The sequence below is a fragment of the Convolutriloba macropyga genome, chromosome 3 (genome assembly GCF_964194025.1).
Source record: "Convolutriloba macropyga chromosome 3, txConMacr16.3, whole genome shotgun sequence".
Taxonomy (NCBI): domain Eukaryota; kingdom Metazoa; phylum Xenacoelomorpha; order Acoela; family Convolutidae; genus Convolutriloba; species Convolutriloba macropyga.
Window position 1 is genome coordinate 29,445,490 of NC_134470.1, and position 23,224 is coordinate 29,468,713.

At 32.7% G+C, this 23,224-nt stretch overlaps 1 protein-coding gene across 1 annotated transcript; it reads left to right on the forward strand.

Moving 5' to 3' along the window:
• Positions 1-621: 621 nt before the first annotated feature.
• LOC142336598 (uncharacterized) lies at positions 622-22,293 on the forward strand. Its single transcript, XM_075385509.1, has 5 exons — positions 622-653; positions 706-850; positions 8,845-8,987; positions 11,517-11,688; positions 22,002-22,293. Exons 1-5 carry the CDS (start codon positions 622-624, stop codon positions 22,113-22,115), a joined length of 606 nt encoding a protein of 201 aa, XP_075241624.1. The 3' UTR covers positions 22,116-22,293.
• The last annotated feature ends 931 nt before the right edge of the window (positions 22,294-23,224 follow it).

The window sequence follows — 23,224 nt, forward strand, 5'->3', positions numbered from 1 at the left end:
TAACTTGTTGGATCAGCATCGGGGAGATCCACTTTAATGTTGACGACAAAATGATCTGTTCGGAGTGCACAAGCCTCAATAAGGAGGCAAGTAAAATTACTCGGATTAGTAAGTGTTTTCCCGTTTTGCAATCTTAAAACATGGGAGAGAACAGTTCAAACATGGTTTTGCCTTTTTTGCGGTCTTCGAGCAAAACTTACCATACAAAAAGAAATTAGAATATTGTTGCTCATATGTAATATTTTTTATCTATTAAATGAAAGTTCAGATTTTTATAACCATAGCAAAAGTTTGGTTAAACAATTACATTTCAAGATTGACATTATAAAGATATGATAGCCTTGTCCTTAAATTAGTAGTAGAAATGGTTTCTGAAACCTTGTACTTGTTTATCTATTGGAACACGTTCATTTAACTTAATCATTTCTCTATTTACTTTCTCCTTAAATTTGTTTTTTTTTTGTTTTTTTTTCTTTCCGGATTTCTATCGACAATTTGTTCCACTTTCTTCCACTTATTTTTTTGGGAAATTCGAGCAATTTAGAGATTATGGCAGTTAGGAGACTATTAAAAGCCATTTTGGCAATAAATTACGATATCCTTAAATGTACCAATTCGACCATGGTAAGGTACTGTAGAGCTTCAGTATCGACGTACGATATCCATAGTGAGTGCTAGTGTCAATATGTACCGGTACATGTTAAGGATAATGGGTCAGCAGATAGCGGACAGTGAGATAGAGTCTCTCTTGAGCTGTTCAGAGGAGGACTTCCCTAAGTTCCTCTCTCTCCTCTCAGCTGTGATTGGGGACCCTTGTCCATCTGAAGATCAACTCAGAAGAGCATTCAAGGTCAGTTCTCGATTAGTAAACACATAAAAACTTACGTTATATCACACACATTTTGTAGAAAATCAATGGAGAAAAGTAACAAATCAAGTTACTTGGCTCATTCACTTGATATAAATTATAATGTTGAAGCTTAACTCCAAGTTAATGGTTGCAGTACTATGAAACTGAAGTGAAAAAAGAAAATTGTAGCATAACAACATTAGATATTTCAGCATGTAGTGCACTATCATGAGCCAGTGTTCATCAGCTGTCCTTTTTCTATTTTCTTTGTACTTCGGATTGTAGATCGTTTTGTACGTAGACGTGGTGTTGAGATCTTGAGGCGCAAGAAAAGAACACGACATATAAGATAAGGCATTCATGAGAAAATAAGGTTAATTTATTTACGACCTTCGTTGTTTAAAGTTTCCACATTTTATTTTTTTTTATCAATATTCTTATCTCGTGAATAAATTTTCAATGAAAAAGTTGATTTCTTTTTTGTTATCTAGCAACAGAATTTTCACGATAGTGCGATAAAATTTGGAGATATTTTTCTTATTTTTTGTGCATCTAGAATTTAAAATAACTGGAGAAACTGAGGTATGACATTTCACTCCAATGACAATACCGTTAACTGGTGATGCCGTTCTTTTTTCTACGAAAAATGCCATTTTTAGTGCTTATTATTACGAACTTGATTATGTAACCTTCAAAATAAGAATTTCAGTCCGAAATCCAACCTTCAATTGAACCCAGAATATTATTGGAAGATTTATCTACTGAAAAATGAAAAAAAAAGAAATTGCTCATGCTAGATAAAATATCATTCATCGGATTGATATCTTTGTTGAAACACCGATACGCGTATCTATTTCTTTTTTCCCAAAGAAGATTATTTTCAGAGTTTGCAAATCTTATGCTTATACATAATGTGCGCGCAACGCTTGATGTGCAAAATTAAAAAGATCCACATTTCAGAGATTTCAGAGAAAGATGCGTGTTAAAGTGTTTAAGGACATCAGTTCATACTTCGTTGCTTGGGAACATTCACAAGGAACAATACAAGGTTGAAATTTAACTCACATTATATGATTGAAGCATGCCCGTACTGAGCCTCCAGAGACCATCAGGCCTGATTCAGGAAAAAATCAGACAAGGTCCCAGGCCTGATTCAGAGTCTGATCATGTCAACTACAAGGCTGCTAAGAGAACACTCCAGAGTCGATCTCTGAGGTTTCTATTGACAGAGAAAAATCAAGACTTGGGGGTCTCTGCCCAGAGAAATCCCAAGTCTTGGCATCTCTCTGCCAAGACTTGGCCTCTGGAAAATCTCTGAATCAGGCCTGATGGGCTCTGGGGGTTCGGTACGGGTGATGAAACTGAAATAATAATGATAATTCTGCTTCTGGGTTGTTGTAGCTTAAAAAGTAGGTATTTCACACTTAAATGCGTTTGTCGAAGCCTGTTTTTTTTCAATTTTTCCTTTTTCTTATTTTCTTTTTATTTCAGATTGCTATTTTTTGCAATTGTAAACATGGCCTTGAGATAACGAGGCACAAAAAGAAACAGGATATTCAGGATAACGCATTCGTGAAAAAAACGTTAATTCAACTCACACTACATAGATGAAAACTTCCGATTTTTTAGGTTTTATTAATATACGTAATCCCTAAGATTAACTTTTCATCCGCAAATATTTTTTTCATCTTTGTAATCTAGCAAAAGAAAATTTATGAAGATGCGTTAACAGTTAATTTTTTTGCTTTTAAAAATAACAAGGAGGCTCGATAATGTGGGTTTGCACATAATATTTTGACCCCGCTTAACGACAATTTAGGCTTAGTTGTCTACCAAATGAGGCAGAGGAAAACTTTCAAAAAGTGTCACATGCTGATCAAAAATAACATTTTTACGAACAAACAAAACTGCTTCCAACTCGAATCACTTGGAAAAGTAAATAATGCCACATTAGTCGGCCGATGAGACTTGCTACTATAAAGAATACGAGACAAGACAAACTAAAAAACTAATTGCAACGAAAAACAATTTACATCCAAAACTCAATCTTTGTGTGAAAAAAATTACGAAAAAATAAGAAAATCAAAACAACGTCGCACGTCTACAAAAACAACGCAAACGTTGGTTATATTTTGAATGATAACGGCAGAGAATCCGTTTCAATCATAATTTTTTACGTAAAAACTAAGATATATTCAATTATGCGTTTTTTGAACACCAATAATGAGATATGTGACCTCTGAAAAATGAGACTAGGTAACAAGTAATTAAAATAATACATTTCATTTTTCAAGAACAATTAAGTTCAAAGACATAAAAACATTAGCTATCAATTGAAATATTAAAATAAGTTCTTTTATTTCTCAAACGATTGAGATCTGTCAGTGTTCAGAACATGCCAGACGTCTTCAAAAAAATCAATAATCAAAAATCAACGAAGTAATTGTTTGTTTTTGAGAAAAACTGGTATCGAAGCTCTGTTAGACCAGTTCGCAATCAACTGAAACCTTAGATGTTTTCAATTGTGCATTTTTTCAGTGTCATTAAATTGACATTCTAGTTGTAATTAATGAGACTCGGTAACAAGTAGATCAAAGAAAACAGCAAAATTCCGACTTAAAAGTTGAGCATTTAATTGTACATACATAGATTTATATATATATATATATATATATATATTATATATACATACATACATACATACATACATATATATATATATATATATATATATATATATATATATATATACAAATATTATATATACATATATTTTATAACACATGATTCCAAAGTCATGAAAATTTTTTTGCTATAAACTGGAATCAGTAAACAGTTTCTTTGTTCATCCATAGCAAACCGTTAAGACCTGCAATTATCTTGAAATTATCTTACGACTCCAAAAAAGAAAATGAGAAATAAAAACAAAATCAAAAAATGAAAAATTACGTTATCAAAGACCGGTGTCGAAACCGTTAAAACAATAATCAATGCACAAAAATATAGCAAGTAGACCAAGAAGTACAGAAAAGTGTAGATTTTATATAAAGGTCTATGTATTTTTAGAAACTTTTTATTTCAAGGTTTTGAAACATTAGCTATCGACTAAAATAAGTAAATAGGTCCCTTTGTTCAAACATTGGAAGTGGCTAAGACAAGCATTGGCCAGAATTTATCTTTCGGCTACTAAAAAATGAATAAGAAACAAAAGAGAAAAAAACAAAAAAAACCCCATTAAATTCTGTTATACGACGTGTTGAAGAAGCAGTTAAAACTATAATCTCTCTCTGAAAAACTGATGTGTTCAATTGAGCTCCTTTTAAGCAACTATAATGCGATTTCTAACCTCTCAATAACTTGACAAGTCAAGAAGAGGAACATCAGTGTCGGGCAAATGTCCGAATATCAGTTGTTTTTGGAAGAAACTCGTAGTATCAAAGAAAGACAAACTAATACGAAAGTTAAACCATTACAAAAAGTAGCAATGCGCAATAATCCATAGATTTGCAATAATCCATAGATTTTTTATTTTATATATATATATATATATATATATATATAATATATAAAATTAAATTTCAAAACGACTATAAGCTTTCGATTAAAAGACAAGATGTTTTACCCTGAAATTTTTACGGAAGCTAATTGGAGTTATCATTGGTACGATTTGATTTGAAATGTTCTTTTGTGTAATTGATGTACAAAAAGCAAAAGAAAACCTAAAATATTTTTTATAAAGAAAACATCGACTGCTTCAATCTGAATCTTTTTGGAACTTCAAAAAACAGCAACTACACCAAAACCAGCCTTTGTTTTGCACCGTTCGTCCGTCAGGAACATGTAATTGATACGAATATTATGGATGTGGATAATTTAACGAAAAAAATCATTAAATCAAAAATAAATAATGGATTTTGCATAATTAGTGACTAAAATTGGCAAAGAACCGGCGAGACTTTAACTCAAAAACACTCTCAAGGAAGGCCAAAGTAAAATTTGTCTTCTTCAGAATTAACGTAGGTTGTCTCAGCAGTTTTCAGGAGTGTATATCCGGCAAATGTAAACAAATTTGACTGAAAAGCTTCTGTCGTTACAATTTTGATAAAAAAGGCTGAACTTTGAAAAATTAGCAAGAATTTTAGCCAAAAATTTGATCTAACAGACCAACAACTCTTCTGTTTTTAGAGGTCAAAATAACAATAGACTTTTTACAATTCTTAGCGTATATTTGGCAATATGGTCGAAAAACTGCATAAAAATAATCAGAATGTGAATGATAACTACAAAAATTATTCAACCATTCACAAAATTTTAAAACTCGGTTACTCCGTGACCAAAACGAAATTCAAACTTTTCTTTAGTTATATATTCTACGCTGGACGACGGGCTTTCTATTGCTAACAACCCTCTGCGATTAACATGTCGAAAAAAATCCGTTTGAGTACATGGTTCCTCATCCACTAACGAAACAAAAATAACTGAAAGAACAGGGTTATGGCATCTTACTTAGATGATCATACAGGTTTACCGGCGACCCAGTTTTTTTGTCGCTCGTCAGTTTGCGCATATCAATTAACGCCATTATATCCCTGCTCTAGCCTTTAACTCAATTTCTTTATAGGGTAATAATTATTTGTGGAAATATTTCTTAGAAAGAAAAATTTGAGAAAAAAATTAAGCTCGTATGAAAAAATGAAGATTACACAAAAATGGGTTAAATATGAATTGTGGCGAAAAAAATACATTACTGTTGTTGATGGCCCAAAAGATGAAAACTCTAGCGATACAGACATTTTTATTGTTACTATTAGAATAAAATTTTAAGCTCTAAAATTCATCTTTTCAACATATTTATTTTAGTAAACCGCGATAGATTTTTCTACTCAAAATTTATTTGGAATTTATTTAACCAAGCGATTTAAGAGGCACTTTATTTAAAAAAAATATCCTCCAATCAGGCGAAATCCAAACCAATCATGTAACCTTAGGTAGAAATTAAGCTTTTTTCCTATTTAATCTAACTGTTTTTCTATCCTCAATTATCAGTAATTACGTTACAAAACAATGCGGAATTATTGTAATTTTACTCATCTTTTTCTCGACATTATTGTTGCTATGCGCGACATTGAATTATGAGATATTTTGGAGAAGATATTCGTGAATATTCTTTGTAATTTTATTGCGTATGGAGTATTATAAAAAAGTCTTGTCAGAAGATAAAGTTTATTATTACTGGTGACATGTGTGTAACGATTGTGTGGGAATGTCTAATTTCTGTTATTTTGTGTTAATGCCAGTTCATTGCTACTTTCAAAATGATCACTCTTTGGTAATTGGATTTAAATTTTGCTTTCTGAATTATATCTCTGGATTAGCAATTGCTCATGTTACTGTAGAACTTTATGGAACGGTAATTTTATAAGTAGAATGATAGGGCATTTATTGAAGAATGAAGAGATTTTCGCCAGCTTTGACGAATCAATTTTTCAACCAATTTAAAGTCTTAAGAAAAAAACTTAACAAAACTTGGGCACAACCATCTTGGTAGTGTCTACTATAGAGAAAAACTATTCAACTGAAAAAATCATTTTCAAATACATTCCATTCTGAGTGATAGCATCTGTACTTACATCTGTACCTGGCTTTGGATTCTAAGTACCCTTGAATTTTCTTTTTGAATAAGTATGGTTGTTTATACGACAAGTAACCAGGCAAACGGCTTGATTGCGACAAATAATTATTGTAACTTGCAACTCCATTATAGTTTTAGAATGTCCCAAAATTAGTTTTAGAATGTCCCGAACATATTTTCCAATGATTTTTAGCAACTATACTAGTTAATCCCATCAAAAAATTGTTGAGATTAATCGGTTAGCAGTAAATTAAATAATAACTAGCTGGTAAAAAAAACGGCGAGCCAAAAGGTATTCATTGTAGTCAACGTATTCATTGCACATCAGATCTGAATTCCCAAACATCCAATATATGCTTATCCTTGGACGCCTCACAAAAAGTCTCAGTAAATTGATCCTGGATGCCAAACATTTGAAACATAAATTACTGTAGATAAATTGTAAAATATCACTAATTTTCCATAGCAGATGTTTTTGTGGACCAGGGGATTGCTGTTCTCAAGTGGTTTAATTTGTCAAATCTTTTCCAATTTTAAGTGAAGGTGGTAAACCCAAAGAAAGTTTACAGAAAAATGAAAAAATGAAAACCAACGTCTTTCAGTTTATTTTCAGGTTTAACGATAGTACCATGAGCGCAAAAATCAGGCATTTAAAACTCTGTATTATGATATGAAAATTTGAGCGCGCGGAGTTAATTAAAAAGTGAAATTGAGCAGATTGTCATTGCTCCAATCAGTTGCTCTGTGTTCGATTGGATTTTTGCAGATTTATTGACTTTTGCTAGTGTTTTTGTGTGCTCGTCAGACAAAAAAGATTAATTAAATAGGAGTTCACGTAAATCTTTAATGTATACCAAAAAAAATCCTGCAGAAATGGACACCTGTGGGCCACAATTTGTAATTGGGGTAAATACATTTTTATTAATTGTTAAAGGTTTTTGCTCTTGGTTGTCTATTTGTGAGATACGAGGTAAAGAATTGCAAAAGAATTCGCCAAAGCTGTTTGGAGGCGTTTCAGTAGAATAAAGTTGAAACTGATCGTATCAAACATTTTTGCAAAATTTAAATAGACGGTTACGGTACTGAGTTTCACTCCAGACCTTGATAATGACTACTGCAGTATAGCAAAAAATGAGTAACAATTTAGTGCCCCGTTCTAAAACCATGTTGTTCCTGTAAAAAATTTCTCTGTAATTGCACTTAAACTGCTTATAGACCACTCTTTTAAAACAATTGAGGTGGCTGTTCACATCCAGTTGTTCTGTAGTTGCTGTCAACAGTGATGCAACTTTTGTTTTGAGGTCGTGCATGTTTTTTCTTTTCATTTGCAAAGCAACAAGGTTTAACGACGTATCAGAATAAAAAATAAATATTGTTAATCATAATTAGGGTAGCTTATGTTTTCAGCAACGATGATCTCATGTGATCAAAAGAGTTGTAAACTATTGTTCGGTTGTATAAGAATTTGAATTTTTGCAACCGAGGGTTTTCAACCGATTAATAAAAACTACATTAGACTTTTAATTATCTAAGGATGTATCTTAGAATGAGTGCTAAATAAATTCCAACCCACTTAATTGAGATTGAATTTTTGATAGAAGAACGATTTTTGGTCGAAGTCAACTATCATTTCAGCGACGTCGGTTATATGATCAGAAAAAGAGTCGCATTCATGCTCAAGGTAGCAAAAGTCCAGATTGTTGCCCATAAATATAACTGGACTGTTTTGCGAACTTGAAATTGAACACATGTTCATGTACTCAATTTTACGTAGGAAATTTTTTTCATTGTCAGACCTGGCACACATTTTGTTCCAATCAGTGTGATTAAAATTCACATCACCATTAATAATCATTTCTCTAGTGATAATTGACGGAAGGGAAAGTGAGTCTAGATGACGTACCATGTTTCATATTGATTTGCATGAGCGTATTTTATCAACCCTGCAATGCAGGTTCATAGAGTGTAATAAAAGATAATAATTTTTTTTGAATATGTAGACGCGACCAGATAATAAATTGGAGTTCTACTATGACTTCAAGTAGGCTTATTTGTTCTTGGCTGAACTGAAAAAGGAATGTCTAGAAAAATGTCTGTATTTTTTTATGGTAACTACAATTTAAAACCGTTTGCAATTTTCTCGCTCTGCCAATAATCAATAATCCATTTAATCAATTGATTCCATTACACCTAATAAGGATATAATGAAATTTAAGAAAGTTTAAAATTCGTGCAGGTTTTTGAAAAACTGATCTGATCACGTGTTGCCTTCGATTGGCTTGAGTCAAACCAGTTTCATTTCTCAAAAGAGAAAAGAGGAATCGTTCGTCACCTTGTATGTGAAAATTTGCAATTTTCGTAGGTGTTTGACAGTAGGAACAAGGGATATGTGTCGTTTGAAGAGATGGAGTATGCTGTTAACAAGTTCATGTCCAGTGCAAATGAGGAAATGGAGCGTAGCAACAATCAACAAAACAATCCTAATGCCACCATACGGAGTCATGGGTATGTTAGCTGTTCACGCAAATTTAAATTTAGAAAATTTATGTTTTTTTCCAAACACATTTTTTGCTGAAACCAGTTTGGTTCAACGGTATTTGTGTGCATTTGACATTTCAATATCTACTGTAGGTGGTGCCTCTTTATCGCATTATTGTGAGATCGTGAGATTTAAAAATTAAATTTTCAGCTAGTACACAATACAGTATCTTTTAAAACAAATACAGGCTAAACCTCTCCTTTTAAATGCGCAAAATGAAAGCTGCATTTCCCCAACTTTTCCAAAATTTTATTCAGAGGTATTTGTCTTTGTTTTGCAACTAATGTCAAGAAAAATATTAGCTTCGAAACAACATAATAGTCAATTTGAAGTCAAACAGTCAAAACTGGATCTCAGGTAATTAAATGAACATATACGTGTGTTTTAGACTAACAACAACAACAAAAAGCTGGTTTCTTTTGATAGACTTTATGTCATGGCATCAAATTCCGCCACTATAGTAGGTGTTACATGCACGACAGCATTTGTTGTCAGCTCAATCAGTCGAAAGGAGTCGACGCCCGGACTTGAGTCTCAGAGCATTTCAGTGCTAAACCAGCACAATTCAAGTGTAAAAACTTAATTCAGTTCTGAAACATTGCATTTCCAGAATAATTTAAGTTTCTTTATGTGCAGTTCTTCTTCATTATGGTCATATTGAGGTCATCGAATTAGCCCAGGCTAAACTTATCCAGTACAGTCTGAAAATAACTCATAACCCAAAATTAAGTCTGATCAGAGTAATGTCATACTTTTGTAGCTTATAACTGATATTTACTATAGTAGTATACACAATAATTATTTATAAGCTACTTTGCAGGCAACTACCACAAAACCCTTTTTTCTTGGTGGTTACAACTTGCTACACAATATGTTACAAGTTCCCACGCGGAAGTTCGAATCGCATATATTTCAAACCTTGTTGGCGGGAGTTAAGCTGAGCATATTGTTGTTCATGCAGTAATTTTTACTCAAAAGTCAAGACTGGCCCCCGTAAATTGGGACTTGAACAGAGTACTGGCCATCCTAAAAATAGAATATATTTATACAGATTCAGCGCTAATTTTCTCTGCCACCAACCTCCGGGCGTTAAAAAGAAACGACGTTAAATGCGCCAATACCTGAACTGATACAAAAGGAGCCGAAAACAGTAAAATGTCTTTAATTAGTTTAAATTTATACGTAATTCGTTTGAAGAGTTTTCGCTTGGGTAAATTGATCTCAAGTTCGGTTGTGGTAGTTCATATCAGGTTCCATGGCTAGAGGCATGTCTAGAGCCCGCAATTACAATTATTTTTTTTATTCTAATCGCGTTTAATTTTTTTTGTAAATTATGAAATTATAAATAACAAAAATCTTTGTCACAGTGCTCGATTATGATTTATTGGAAAATCTTACTCATATTCTGGTGCAGCGATATGATTGACTGAGAAGTTTATCACAACAAACAAAAATAAATGTTCGACACTCTTATACGTCGACATAGTTTTACGTTGACATTCTTGTACGTCACCGTATGGCCGTCTCCCACAATATACACAGTATAATTAATAATTTTGTCGCTTCAAATTTATTATGCTGGTAAAGAACGAAAACTAAAGTCCGAAGAACTGGGTTACAATTCGTGTAAATTTTTCTTATTTCATGAGTCCCAATTTAATTGGCTTAGCAAATCAATCATTAATTTTCTACTCTTTTTAACCTCGGCACCTTTTGAAGCCAGCAACTCCATCATTGTAATGTAACAAGAAACAGCTTTCAATTTTTACAAGCGCAATCAAGGGAAAGTATAAATTGGTTAGCAATTATCAAACTGTCACTTAAATCAAAAGTAAAGTCTATTGATCTCTAGGATTAAGACTCGAGGATTTGAACGCTTGAAGTTGTCTGCAGAGAAACCTTATTATCTATGATTGTATTCGCAAAATCCCAAGTTTGAGGCTGCCCCTGTTGAGATTTGTTCCAAAAGTATTCCTACGCCTTTCCGAAAATAGAAATGCGTTGACTGTTGCTGAAAAAATATTTTTCAGCAGAAAAATCTTTTATAGCTTTTCACTTAATGTGCTGAAATTGCAATAAAATACTCACATAACTGGGCAATGGTTGACACATTAATCTGATAATTAGGTAAGGGTCATCCGATGATTTTTTTCAGGGGCTGCACCCGCATTTTTTATATTTTCATCACTTGCACCACGTATCACCAATATGGACACTTAGTTTCCACACCTTATGTGAATGTGTCATCGTTTAATTCCAAAGAATTGTGTTTTGGTTTTATTTGAAGTTTTTAGACACATAGTAAGTCTTCTTCTCTGCATTAAACTAATAAACTGTGGTTGTTTATCTTCCTCACAAAAGCGCCTGAAAACGATCCATAGGGGTCAATGGTGACCTATCGGAGCGCACGTGACATTTGAAAATAAAAAAAAATTATGTAAACGCCCATTTATATTATGCGTAATCCGTAAACAATTTATTATTAATGTGTGTAGGTATAGTGGGAGTGGTGCAGCGAGCATAGTGTCAGTGCAGGAATTGGAGGACATGTTCTCAGTGACCAACAGAAACAAAGCCAAGGCTGCCATGAATGAACTGAATGGAGTGGCAGCCAACACAGCCATACAGGACCATGAAACTAACAAACAGTCTGCTAAAAACACTACGGTAAGTCTCATAAGCCGGTGGTGGGGAAGGGAGCGCAGAAACTTTACACAAAGTTAAAGCAATTAAAAGTTTTTGCAGTTTCTGATTTAAATCTATTTCATCCCCTAAAAGTACATCAAACAAAAAACTCAATATCCTATACAATTGACAACATGAAAGATAAAATTTGTTCTTATTAAGGAGAGTATTTGAAGAAAATTTAGCTCATGTTTCCGTTATAAAAAGTGAACTTTTTGCTTTCGAGGTACATTTGTTTTTATTCAGTCAGTTTTGATTTAGTAACCGTTAAAAATTGTGTTTGGTTGCCTGTCAAGGGTCTTTATGTTTCAAGTTAGAGTGTCTTTGGAGGGTTTTTGTTTTCCCTGTTTTGGCACAATTTGTCGAACTCCTTAAATTTTTATATTTTTTCTTTGCAAACTTTGGTCATTTTTATGAGACATCAAGTTGATAGAGAATGGAACATTAAAAACAGAAGCTCTGTAAATAAACAATCTTCCAGGTCGAAAGTTCATCAGAGAAATAATTTACGAAACCAATTAAGGAAATAATAGGAGTCTTCCATCAAGAAAATCTTCGAAGGGATGCTAGTGAAAACCGTCATAATATGTTTTAAATTTAGTGGGGAAATTACCAGAAATGACTCCTTCCGTTTGCACAACTCTCGACTTGATTCTGCTAGATTGGGAACAATAGGGTATAAATTAAGCGAAAACTTCAATAGTGAGCACAAGCCAAAGTTCCATAACTCAATATAAATTTTTGTATCAACTCAAGGAACTTCAAGTTTTCAATATTTTTTAAAACCCAATATCGAAATAAGCGTCTTCTGGGCTGCTCTGACTATTATTTAACCCGAATAAATGCCTTTCTCGAGTTAAACAGCTTCTGAACAAATTCGTACAACACGTGTGTAAGATGAACTATTTTTTTGAGCTTAAACGTAGCAAAGCTCAGCTACTATTGAAAAAAGAACGGCTTACGATCCGTCTAATTTTTGCCCAATCGTTTTAATTTCCTTTCTGGGCAAAGTTGATGAAAAACTTAAACAGATCAGATGAGTCAAATACGTTACCGTTTCTCAGTTTTTGAGTAAAAAAACCAGTTTGAATTCAGCTCTAAATGAAACACCGTTGATGCGATAATGTTTTTTGTTGGCGCAGTCAGAAGCTGCGTTCTTCAAAAAGTCCAACCAAAAAATTGTTCGTTGTCAGACCTTGAGATGCAAGTAATAAATAGTTTTTTAGAATTTTTTTGCGCAATGAAGAGTCTCTGGGATAACAAAAACGTATTGCAGAAACCCACTCAGTTTGTTAAAATAGGCAAAAATAGTTGTAAAATCTGGGATTTCCCAGTTATAAATCTCTGATTTTCTGCATCCTAAAGATAAAAATCCGCAAAACTTGCACAGCGAAACGACAATTTGGTATGCAGATGACACAGTTCTGAAACATCATATAGGAACTTCAAAAATAAGCTGAAAAAATCAGAAAATTTCATTTTGTAGTGTCAAAGGAAAACAAATTCAAAACTAGTTGATAGAAAATAAAAGTTTAAGTTTTTGCCCAAATGAATAAGAACGCAAATAAAAATAAATTGTGAGAATAAGATCATAGAAGTTAAAATGAAAAGTAACTGTTTAGGCTTATTTATTGACTAAAGTTTAAATTTTCAAATACAATGAATGAACTGAATGGTGCTGCAGCCAACACAACCATACAGGACCATGAAACTAACAAACAGTCTACTAAAAATACTACGGTAAGTCTCATAAGCCGGTGGTGGGGAAGGGAGCGCAGAAGCTTTACACAAAGTTAAAGCAAATAAAAGTTAATGCAGTTTCTGATTTAAATCTATTTCATCCCCTAAAAGTACATCAAACAAAAAACTCTATATCTTATACGCTTGACAACATAAAAGATCAAATTGGTTCTTATTAAGGAGAGTATATGAAGAAAATTTAGCTCATGTTTCCGTTATAAATAGTGAACTTTTTGCTTTTGAGGTACGTTTGTTTTTATTCAGTCAGCTTTGATTCAGTAACCGTTAAAAATTGTGTTTGGTTGCCTGTCAAGCGTCTTTGTGTTTCAAGTTAGAGTGTCTTTGGAGGGTTTTTGTTTTTCCTGTTTGGCCACAATTTGTCGAACTCCTTACATTTTTATTTTTTTTTTTGCAATTTTTGGTCATTTTTAAGAGACATCAAGTTGATAGAGAATGGAACATTGAAAACGGAAACTCTGTAAATAAACAATCTTCCAGGTCAAAAGTTCATCAGAGAAAAAATTTACGAAACCAGTTAAGGAAATAGTAGGAGTCTTCCATCAAGAAAAACTTCGAAGGGATGCTAGTGAAAACCGAGATAATATTTTTTAAATTTAGTGGGGAAATTACCAGAAATGACTCCTTCAGTTTGCACAACTCCCAACTTGATTCTGTTAGATTTGGAACAATAGGGTATAATTTAGGCGAAAACTTCAATAGTGAGCACAAGCCAAAGTTCCATAACTCAATATAAATTTTTGTATCAACTCAAGGAACTTCAAGTTTTCAATATTTTTTTAAATCCAATATCGAAATAAGCGTCTTCTTGGCTGCTCTGACTATTATTTAACCCGGATAAACGCCTTTCTCGAGTCAAACAGCTTCTGAACAAATTCGTTCAACACGTGTGTCAGATGAACTATTTTTTTCTTTGAGCTTAAACGTAGTAAAGCTCAGCTACTATTGAAAAGAGAACGGCTTACGATCCGTCTGATTTTTGCCCAATCTTTTTAATTTCCTTTCTTGGCAAAGTTGATGAAAAACTTAAACAGATCAGATGAGTGAAATACGTTACCGGTTCTCAGTTCTTGAGTAAAAAACCAGTTGTAATTCAGCTCTAAAAGAAACACCGTTGATGCGATAATGTTTTTTGTTGGCGCAGTCAGAAGCTGCGTTCTTCAAAAAGTCCAACCAACAAATTGTTCATTGTCAGACCTTGAGATGCAATTCATAAATAGTTTTTTAGAATTTTTTTGCGCAATGAATAGTCTCTGGGATAACAAAAACGTATTGCAGAATCCCACTCAGTTTGTTAAAATAGGCAAAAATAGTTGTAAAATTTGATAAAAAGAAGTCTGGGATTTCCCAGTTATAAATCTCTTATTTTCTGCATCCTAAAGATAAAAATCCGCAAAACTTGCACAGCGAAACGACAATTTGGTATGCAGATGACACAGTTCTAAAACATCATACAGGAACTCTAACAATAAGCTGAAAAAAATTAGAAAATTTCACTTTGCAGTGTCAAAGGAAAACAAATTCAAAACTAGTTTATAGAAAATAAAAGTTTAAGTTTTTGCCCAAATGAAAAAGAACGCAAATAAAAATAAATATTGAGAATAAGATCATAGAAAGTAAAATATAAAATAACTGTTTAGGCTGATTTATTGACTAAAGTTTAAACTTTCAAATACTGATTGAATTCTGGAATAGTCAAAACAGTTTTGCGGTGCATTTCACAGGCTACAGAAGTTCCTGAACATCAGTCAAATGGTATAAGTTTACAAACTCTTCGTTTTACCAATAGTTCAATTTAGTGCATCGATCTACGATACCTTAAGCCTAGAAACAATGGAATACTTTATTGCTAAAATAGATGCATAAAGACTTTTTCTGTAGGAAGAAACATGAGCGAAGTTTTGAAATCTAAGTGCTAAAAGCGTTTATTTTTTAAAAAAGAGTTATATTTTTAAGGACTATTAAAATTAGTTTTTAAATATTTGTAAGAAATGGACGATAGAATGCATCCGATCCTTTGCCACTCTCAACAATCCAACAAAACTGAGCAACGGAAGAAATTGTGCAATCAAGAAAAGTTCAACGGCAATAGCCTTTAAATCAAAATTTGAAAAAGCTGATAATCGTTACTCAACCTGGTCCTTTTCTTATAGTTAGCACTAAAAATTGACGTGTTATTGTTTTTTGTCATAAGTCTATCGAACTATACATTCTGCACAGTGAGGATCTAGGTCTAAAGATTGACTGGCCTAGCCATTTTATTCTTTAACTCTGCTTTTTACGAAATGGGAGTTCATTAAAAACATTTTGTACATCCGCCCGTTTGTTGTTGTTTTTAACAGCTGTGCTGGTATCCCGTACTGAGCCCCGAGAGACCATCAGGCCTGATTCAGAAAAAAATCAGGCAAGGTCCCAGGCCTGATTCAGAGTCTGATCATGTCAAATACAAGGCTGCTAAGAGAACACTCCAGAGTCGATCTCTGAGGTTTCTATTGACAGAGAAAAATCAAGAATTGGGGGTCTCTGCCCAGAGAAATCCAAGTCTTGGGTCTCTCTGCCAAGAGAAGGTCCAGGTCTTGGGTCAATCTGTGCAGAGTACAACCAAGACTTGGTGACCTCTTGGCAGGCAAGACACAAGACTTGGGATTTCTCTTGGCAGAAAGGATCCAAGACTTAATTTTTTCTGGACAGAGGCTTAGAATGGTGCATTTTCTAGGTTCATGGGCACTTTTAACATAAGTTTGAGTACCCTAAAGTACAAATAAAGCACCAATTATGATTATGAATGCTATTTAAACTATGTTTGTGGCTCTTGTTAAGGTATGGTCACCTTTTCAAGGCCGAAGAGGTCCTTAAAAACACAAATTCAATACTCACTGTTGAAGAGAAATGAAGAGTTATAGCTAAAAAAAACCATACAATACCGAACATTACAAATATACATAAAACAACATCTCAAAATTTATTTGATCGACCTAAATTGCAAACGTTTCGTTTTTCTTTTGAACTTCAATTTACAGTTAATCTTTTTTTGAGACCTAATACATAAGCATGGGTCCTATTTGGAAACAAAAAAACTCAATTCTTACGTCTATAATGGGGATATTTTGTATATCAGTGAACGTCAAGAAAGGAAACCGATTTTAAGACTTGGCAGAGAACCCCAAGACTTGGATTTTCTCTGCCCAGAGAGGCCCCAAGTCTTGGGGCAAAGTCCACGAATTTCAACTGCAAATGATTTTTTAACAGAAAAACGTGTAATTGGGCGCCAAATTTATAAAAGAAATTGCCTTCATTAAATTAAAACAAAGAATCTTTATGATGTCAACCTTAACTCTGCTCAGAGAAACCCAAGTCTTGGGTTCTGCGCTGCCCAGAAAAACCCAAGTCTTGGCCTCTCTCTGCCCAGAGATATATCAAGTCTTGGCTCCGCTACCCAAGTCTTGGCATCTCTCTGCCAAGACTTGGCCTCTGGAAAATCTCTGAATCAAGCCTGATGGGATCTGGGGGTTCGGTACGGGATACTTTTTGTTGTGGCTGGCTGAATTTTGAGATCCAGATACCTACGGTACTCAGTTCTGTCATCAATAGTTAAGAAACCTGAAAACGGAATGCTTCTTTATCCAATAGTTTCCTCCCCTTTAATCTGCTTTGGTGTTTGATATAAAAAAAACGATAGGTTGAAATAATTTAAAAGGGGAATAAATTGTTCTTATAAATAATCTGCAAGTTAAGATAAAATTATTTTTTCATTTTCACGAATGGGGTGAAAGCTGTGATTTTCAGTATAAAAAATAGCATAGGTTTGAAGGTCTACCCATTTCTAACATATTCTTCCACAGCGTCACAAGACAACTCTTTCGTAGATTTCTTTTGAAGTTAAATCATATTCAGTGATATATATGCGTAACATATATGCGCCAAATTTTTGTAATGTTTGCGTTTGTTGGCTGTGAAATTTTTCTTTTCACCGCTTTCATCGCATTTCTTACATTTTTGTTCCGATTCCCACTTTAGTGGGGAGGGAGGAACTATATACTCAACTGGTTTTTTTTGTTCAGTCAATTTTGGCCGATCGATATATTCATCGTAGAGAATTGTGAGTGGTATCATTGAAAAGCCAGTCCAGCGTAGAATACGGAATTAAAAAGATTTTTTCGATTTTCGTTTTCTTCGAGGAGTTATCGAGGATTGAAGTTTTGTGTGATTGATTTAAATTCAGATTGTAGACGATACAGAGTATTTTATACAGAATATTAAGTTTAATGAAAATGAAGCTCTGATATTTTAGTTCAGAGCTGGAATCAATTGTGATGTTAGACCATATAACAGTTGCATGACGTATTTTCTTGAGAGATGAAATTTTGTTCAATCCCATTAGTTGCAAGCTTCACTAAACGCATTTCGCATTTCCGGATAAAGTTGCTGCCATAATTCAATTTCCTATTAACCACAGTCTTTTGAAACTTCGAGTCTTATTGCACAATTTTTGTGTTTGATTGAGCTCAACTCTTACGTGCTCTTTAAGTTTTTTTTCAGTAACTGAATCACTAAAAAATGGTGTACATGATTTGATATTCTTAATTGCTCTCAAACAAATTTTGTAGCTATTATACAAGTCCTGTTGATCTTTTCTCTCTAAAAATTTTTGTTCCGTCGGAAACCTTGACTTTTCGTCCTTCAAAAGCGGAATGAAAATGTAAAACCATGAAAACCTGAGGTTGCTGATCAGTTTTATAGGAGCTTTTTGTTCCGACCCCCACTTTAGTGGGGAGAGAGGAACTATATACTCAACTGGTTTTTTTTCAGGCAATTTTGGCCGATCGATATATTCATCGTAGAGAGTTGTGAGTGGTATCATTAGAAATCGCGTACATCCTAGAATATGGAAATAAACAGATTTTTTCAAATTTCGTTCTTTACAGGGAGTTATCGAGTTATTAACATTTTCTGTAATTTTCTCCAAAGTTTCTCACAATTCTGCTAATGTAATTGAAAATATAAAAAAAATTAATGTTACAGTGTTATTCTTTTCAATAAAGATAGAAAAGCGTTGTTGAATTGTTTGATTGAAGATTTTTAGGCTAAAATTTTTGATAAAATTTTCAAAAATCAAACTTTTTTCACCAAAAACGGCGCAAAATATGGTGTTTTGGCCCACTTTGTCAAAGTTTGACAGACTTAGTGACCTCGAAACCTTAAAATAGACTGCCTAATCTGAAAAAATGCGCAAGTTGCAAAAGTCTTCTGGAATTAAAACTTTGACGTTTTTGCGGATTTAAGTCGATAATTATACAAAATGCATCGTTCTTTTTTTTAGTATTCGAAGAATTCCACGCAATAATTGGTCTAATTCGCAAATATTTGGAACAGTTGATCTGTTTGATTTGTGGGCGACAAAATCAGTGAGAGGTTCGAGATTATCATGGACTCTTACAATCAGAGACTTTTTGGTTTTTTTTATGCTGCCATTTTTCAAAACTTTTTGCTTTTGTTTTATTAATGTCAATTACGGACAAAGTTTATCATTCACGGCTCCGTTAACGACAACTCCAATTTACGTAAATTTGAGGCCGATTGTAGATACAGATTGTTTTCAGAGAACCAAAGGGTTTTTATGGCTTTGAGGAAGAGTTTTAGTAAAATTTAAATGAATTCTTGTCTTTTGCCTTCAATTGTTATTCCTTTGGCAGTCTGATTATGAAGTTTAAGCACTAAAAGTTCTAAATTTTTTTCCTCAAGAGCTGCAAGCTAACCTTTTCTTTACATTCGGTTGTTACCTAACGTTTCTTATAATATTGAAAGTATTTGTTTTAAGGAAATTTCTGTGATTTTTTGAACTTGTCAATTTTTTTATACTATTTTAGTCAATTTTTTTTTACATTTTGCTTATTCTAAGTAAAAACAAAGTCAAGCTGGCCTCCGCATAGAATACAAACTAATTTTGTTGCCGATCGTTTTAACAGAAATTTTTCTTGCTTTTGGTACTACGAGTTTTCAAACAAAATTTTCTGGTTTTTGTGCATAGTTTTCAATTTTTGCTTTTGTTTTTGTTTCTTTTGTAAATTGTAACATTATTTAACAATCTAACAGAAAAGACAATTACAACATTTGAAACTGAATATATTCTTTGTTTTACTAACATATGGTTTGAAGGGCTGCGACACTGTTCTCTTGCAGAAATTGGTAAAGTTTTTTATTTTTGCCCTTTATTTGTTGTAAATTTTTGTTGTCATATGCCAAATATTATTTGATTAAACGTCTCAGTGGCCAACCATAGACAAACCAATGAAATTAATAATTGATATCGGTAAACAGCTAATGGTTGTTTTGACTTTCGAATTAAGTTTCTAAGAAAAGAGTAATAGTATTCTTTAACTTATCCCTTTGGTTCTGGATGGCGTTTTTTTCGCATTTCACAATTTCGTATCATTTTCGTAAATTAGCCCCATTTTTAAGAGTTTTTCTAATGTTTTCTTGAATCAAAAATTAATTTTTTTGTTGTTTAAAAGTTTTAAATGATGTCTTCAGGGCTTAGACAATTTGTTTCAGAAGAATTTTGTGAAGTTTAGATACTTTTCAGTTTTTGTGGTTCTTTTTGTTGTCATTTTGTGATAGTCTTTTTTAAAAAAAGACGATATGATGGTCAAAGGAGACGCAAATGAAGATGTTTTGTTCTCGCGGTTGATATCTTAGAAGTTTAATGGCTTCAAAACTGTGGTTTCGTAAAGTTGTTTGTGAAACTTATTAGTTCAGCTTGTACTTAATGTTATTTTATAGTTTTATGATTTAATCTAATCAATAACAGTCACAATTAGTTTTCCGAGTAGTTGCAAGACAAACTGTCCACTCTTTTATTCGAAAGATTTCTTGGCTATGAGTTTTGAAAATATTTGTTTTTAATATAAAAAAGAGATAGATTTTTGAGATCTGCCAATTTTATTTCTGTTAAATTGTAGCTAAGCATCTTTATATACAATTCAAATCATTTATCTATTGAAAAACAATTTGCTTTGCATAACGGTTTTATTTTTCTCAAATGGTTTTTCTTCTTTGAACGACCACTTTTCATAAAAACCAATTTTCGTAATTTTTGCCCATTTGACGCTTTTTTGTAGGTGTTTCTTTTTTTTTCATAGTATCACAATAATGGGCATCATCTGATTTACTAAAGTTGTTACCTTCAAACAATCCTAACGAAGATTTTTACTGTTTTTAGTTATCAGCTTAATATTTAATTGATTGGTTGGACATCGTTTTCGTGCATAATTTTTTGTGCAAATTTTTTGTTTTTGCCTGTATTTGCCGTTCTTTTTGTAGTCTGAAGACATATCCTGCATAATGAAGGGCCTCAGTCACTCTCTATTGAGGTATAAAAGACTCTCTCAATGATTTCATTTGATGTGTAAAGTTTCGAATCAGTTTGAATTTAATTCTTTTTTTAAAAAAAAGCAATGTTTTATTAAACTTTGCCCCTTTTGCTCATTTCTAATCGACTTGTTGCGAAGTTGCATCGAGGAAAAGTTCCATACTTTGTTTCAAAAAAGTTCTGGTTAATCTTCTGAGTATAAATTTTATCTGATGCCATTTTGATTTGGTTATTAGTGGTTTTCAAAAATGGACAATGAGTTTTGGTCGTAATTAATATTTGTAACTATTTGATTTTTGTTGCCGTCTTTTCTGGCATTCATATTATGGTAACCACAGGTCCCATAGGCCCTCTAAAGTAGATTGTTTTATTCTTTTAGTAGTTTGTTGAACGATATGTTGATATGTTAATTTTTTTTATCTCTTCCTCATTTGGTAGACAATAAGAGAAAAATGTAGATGAGCGGGTTCGGAACTTAATGTGCGAACGCACATTACCGAGCCTCCTTGTTTAAATCAATTTCAAACGTAGATCGCTCAACATTTGATGTTTGGGGTCTGATGCTGGAAGTATTACAACCCAAGACAATGCCAATGGTTTCACCATATCAAATGCCTTGAGCTTTAAGTGTCTTATTATGTTTTTTTTACTACGATCCATAACGTTAAACAATCTGGAGCTGATTGATTTATCAACCTTGCGGAAGAGACCTGTGGAAGAAGTGAAATTTTGTTCAAAAAAGACAAAGAACAAATATTTGAAACAAAGAGCATGATAACTTTTTACTTAGTTTTCTTCTTAAGTTGATCCCAAAAAAGTTTCAATCAGGCTTCAAATGTTTTTTTTTATTTTTGCTGGTCTAAGCTCATGTTATGAAAAGAAGTAAAATAACCAGTACTCATTTCTGATGTCAATAGCGAGTATATCAAGTTTTTAGTGCCCAGAATATTAGTTGTTTTTTGAAAACTCTGCTTTCTGTGGTATATTTGGGAAAAAAAAGCTGGGCGAAGTTTGCTGAAAAAATTGAGCGAAATTTGTTCCAGAGGGCAATGGTTTGAATTATATTAAATTCAGAACCAATGATAAATTACATGCTGTATTACATGTCGAAATGCCATTTCCAACTAGTGGTTTCCTAAGTATAATTTCACGCAAGTGAAGTTTTCAGGAATGTTCGAATTTCGATCAGCGTGGCTCAACAATCGATGACCGGAAGAACGAGGATCACTTGAAGACAATCACAGTTGAAGACTTCATTGATGTCATGAAGCTTATATTCTGAATCACACACACCAAGCACACCCTGTACTCAAACAACAAACAACTCATTACAGCCCTAGACGGTTTCTGATGCCAATTTTGCAGAACATCGAATCTCGACTAAGAGAACTTACGCCCATTCCGTCCCTCTCGTAGAATATGACTATCAACAATTGATATTTAAAAAACACTGGATATCCTTTGCAATGCAATATATATATATATATATATATATATATATATATATATATATCAATATATATATATATATATATATATATATATATATATATATATATATATATATATATATATACATACATACATACATACATACACATATATATATATATATATATTTATATATATATATATATAAATATACATATATATATATATATATATATATATATATATATATTTACAAAATATATAATAGAAAGGTAGTTCAAAAATCAATTTGAATTCAGACCTCTAAAAATTTGACACGTTTATAATGATCAACATATATTGTAATGACTTTTCTCATCTATCATTTGTCTACACAAGCCATTATGAAGGCAAAAACATTCATTTATTTGTTCATACAAATTACTGAAACCGAACCAAGGAGATGGAAAACTAATGCGAGACTTTAAAAACCATGTTTCGTGCTAATTGAAATTTTCGGTTCTAATTTATTACTCTTGTGAAGCAAGATTTCAAACATTTGCAGTTTTCTGCAAAATTTCGAGTCTAATCGGAACACGTTTGAATTTTCGGATTTCGGATATTGGGATTTTGCATTGGAATGACAACAGCCATTGTTCGATGTACAGTTGTTTCAAAAATTGGAAGATCGGAGAGATTTTCAGTTGACGAGCTTTTTTGATTTGTAAGATAAACATTTCTTTCAGTCGAATGTGCTAATATTCAATTTTTGGAAATCAAAAGTATCATGTAGAAGTAAAAATTGTTTCAAACTACATAAGGTTTTAGGCAATTAATATTTAGGGAAAAAGTCAATTTGATAAACTTGCAAATCTGATTTTTTAATTTGAAAAAAAAAGTTTTTTTTTTGTATGTGATTCATAGTTAGTTATATTTGTGCAATGTATACATTTTTCCGTCATTTAATGTTTTTTCTATAGA

Coding starts and splice junctions, on each gene's coding strand:
- LOC142336598 (XM_075385509.1), top strand. CDS start 622: ATGGTAAGGTACTGTAGAGCTTCAGTATCGAC. Junction 8,988..11,516: donor GCCACCATACGGAGTCATGG/GTATGTTAGCTG, acceptor TAATGTGTGTAG/GTATAGTGGGAGTGGTGCAG. Junction 11,689..22,001: donor AGTCTGCTAAAAACACTACG/GTAAGTCTCATA, acceptor TGAAGTTTTCAG/GAATGTTCGAATTTCGATCA.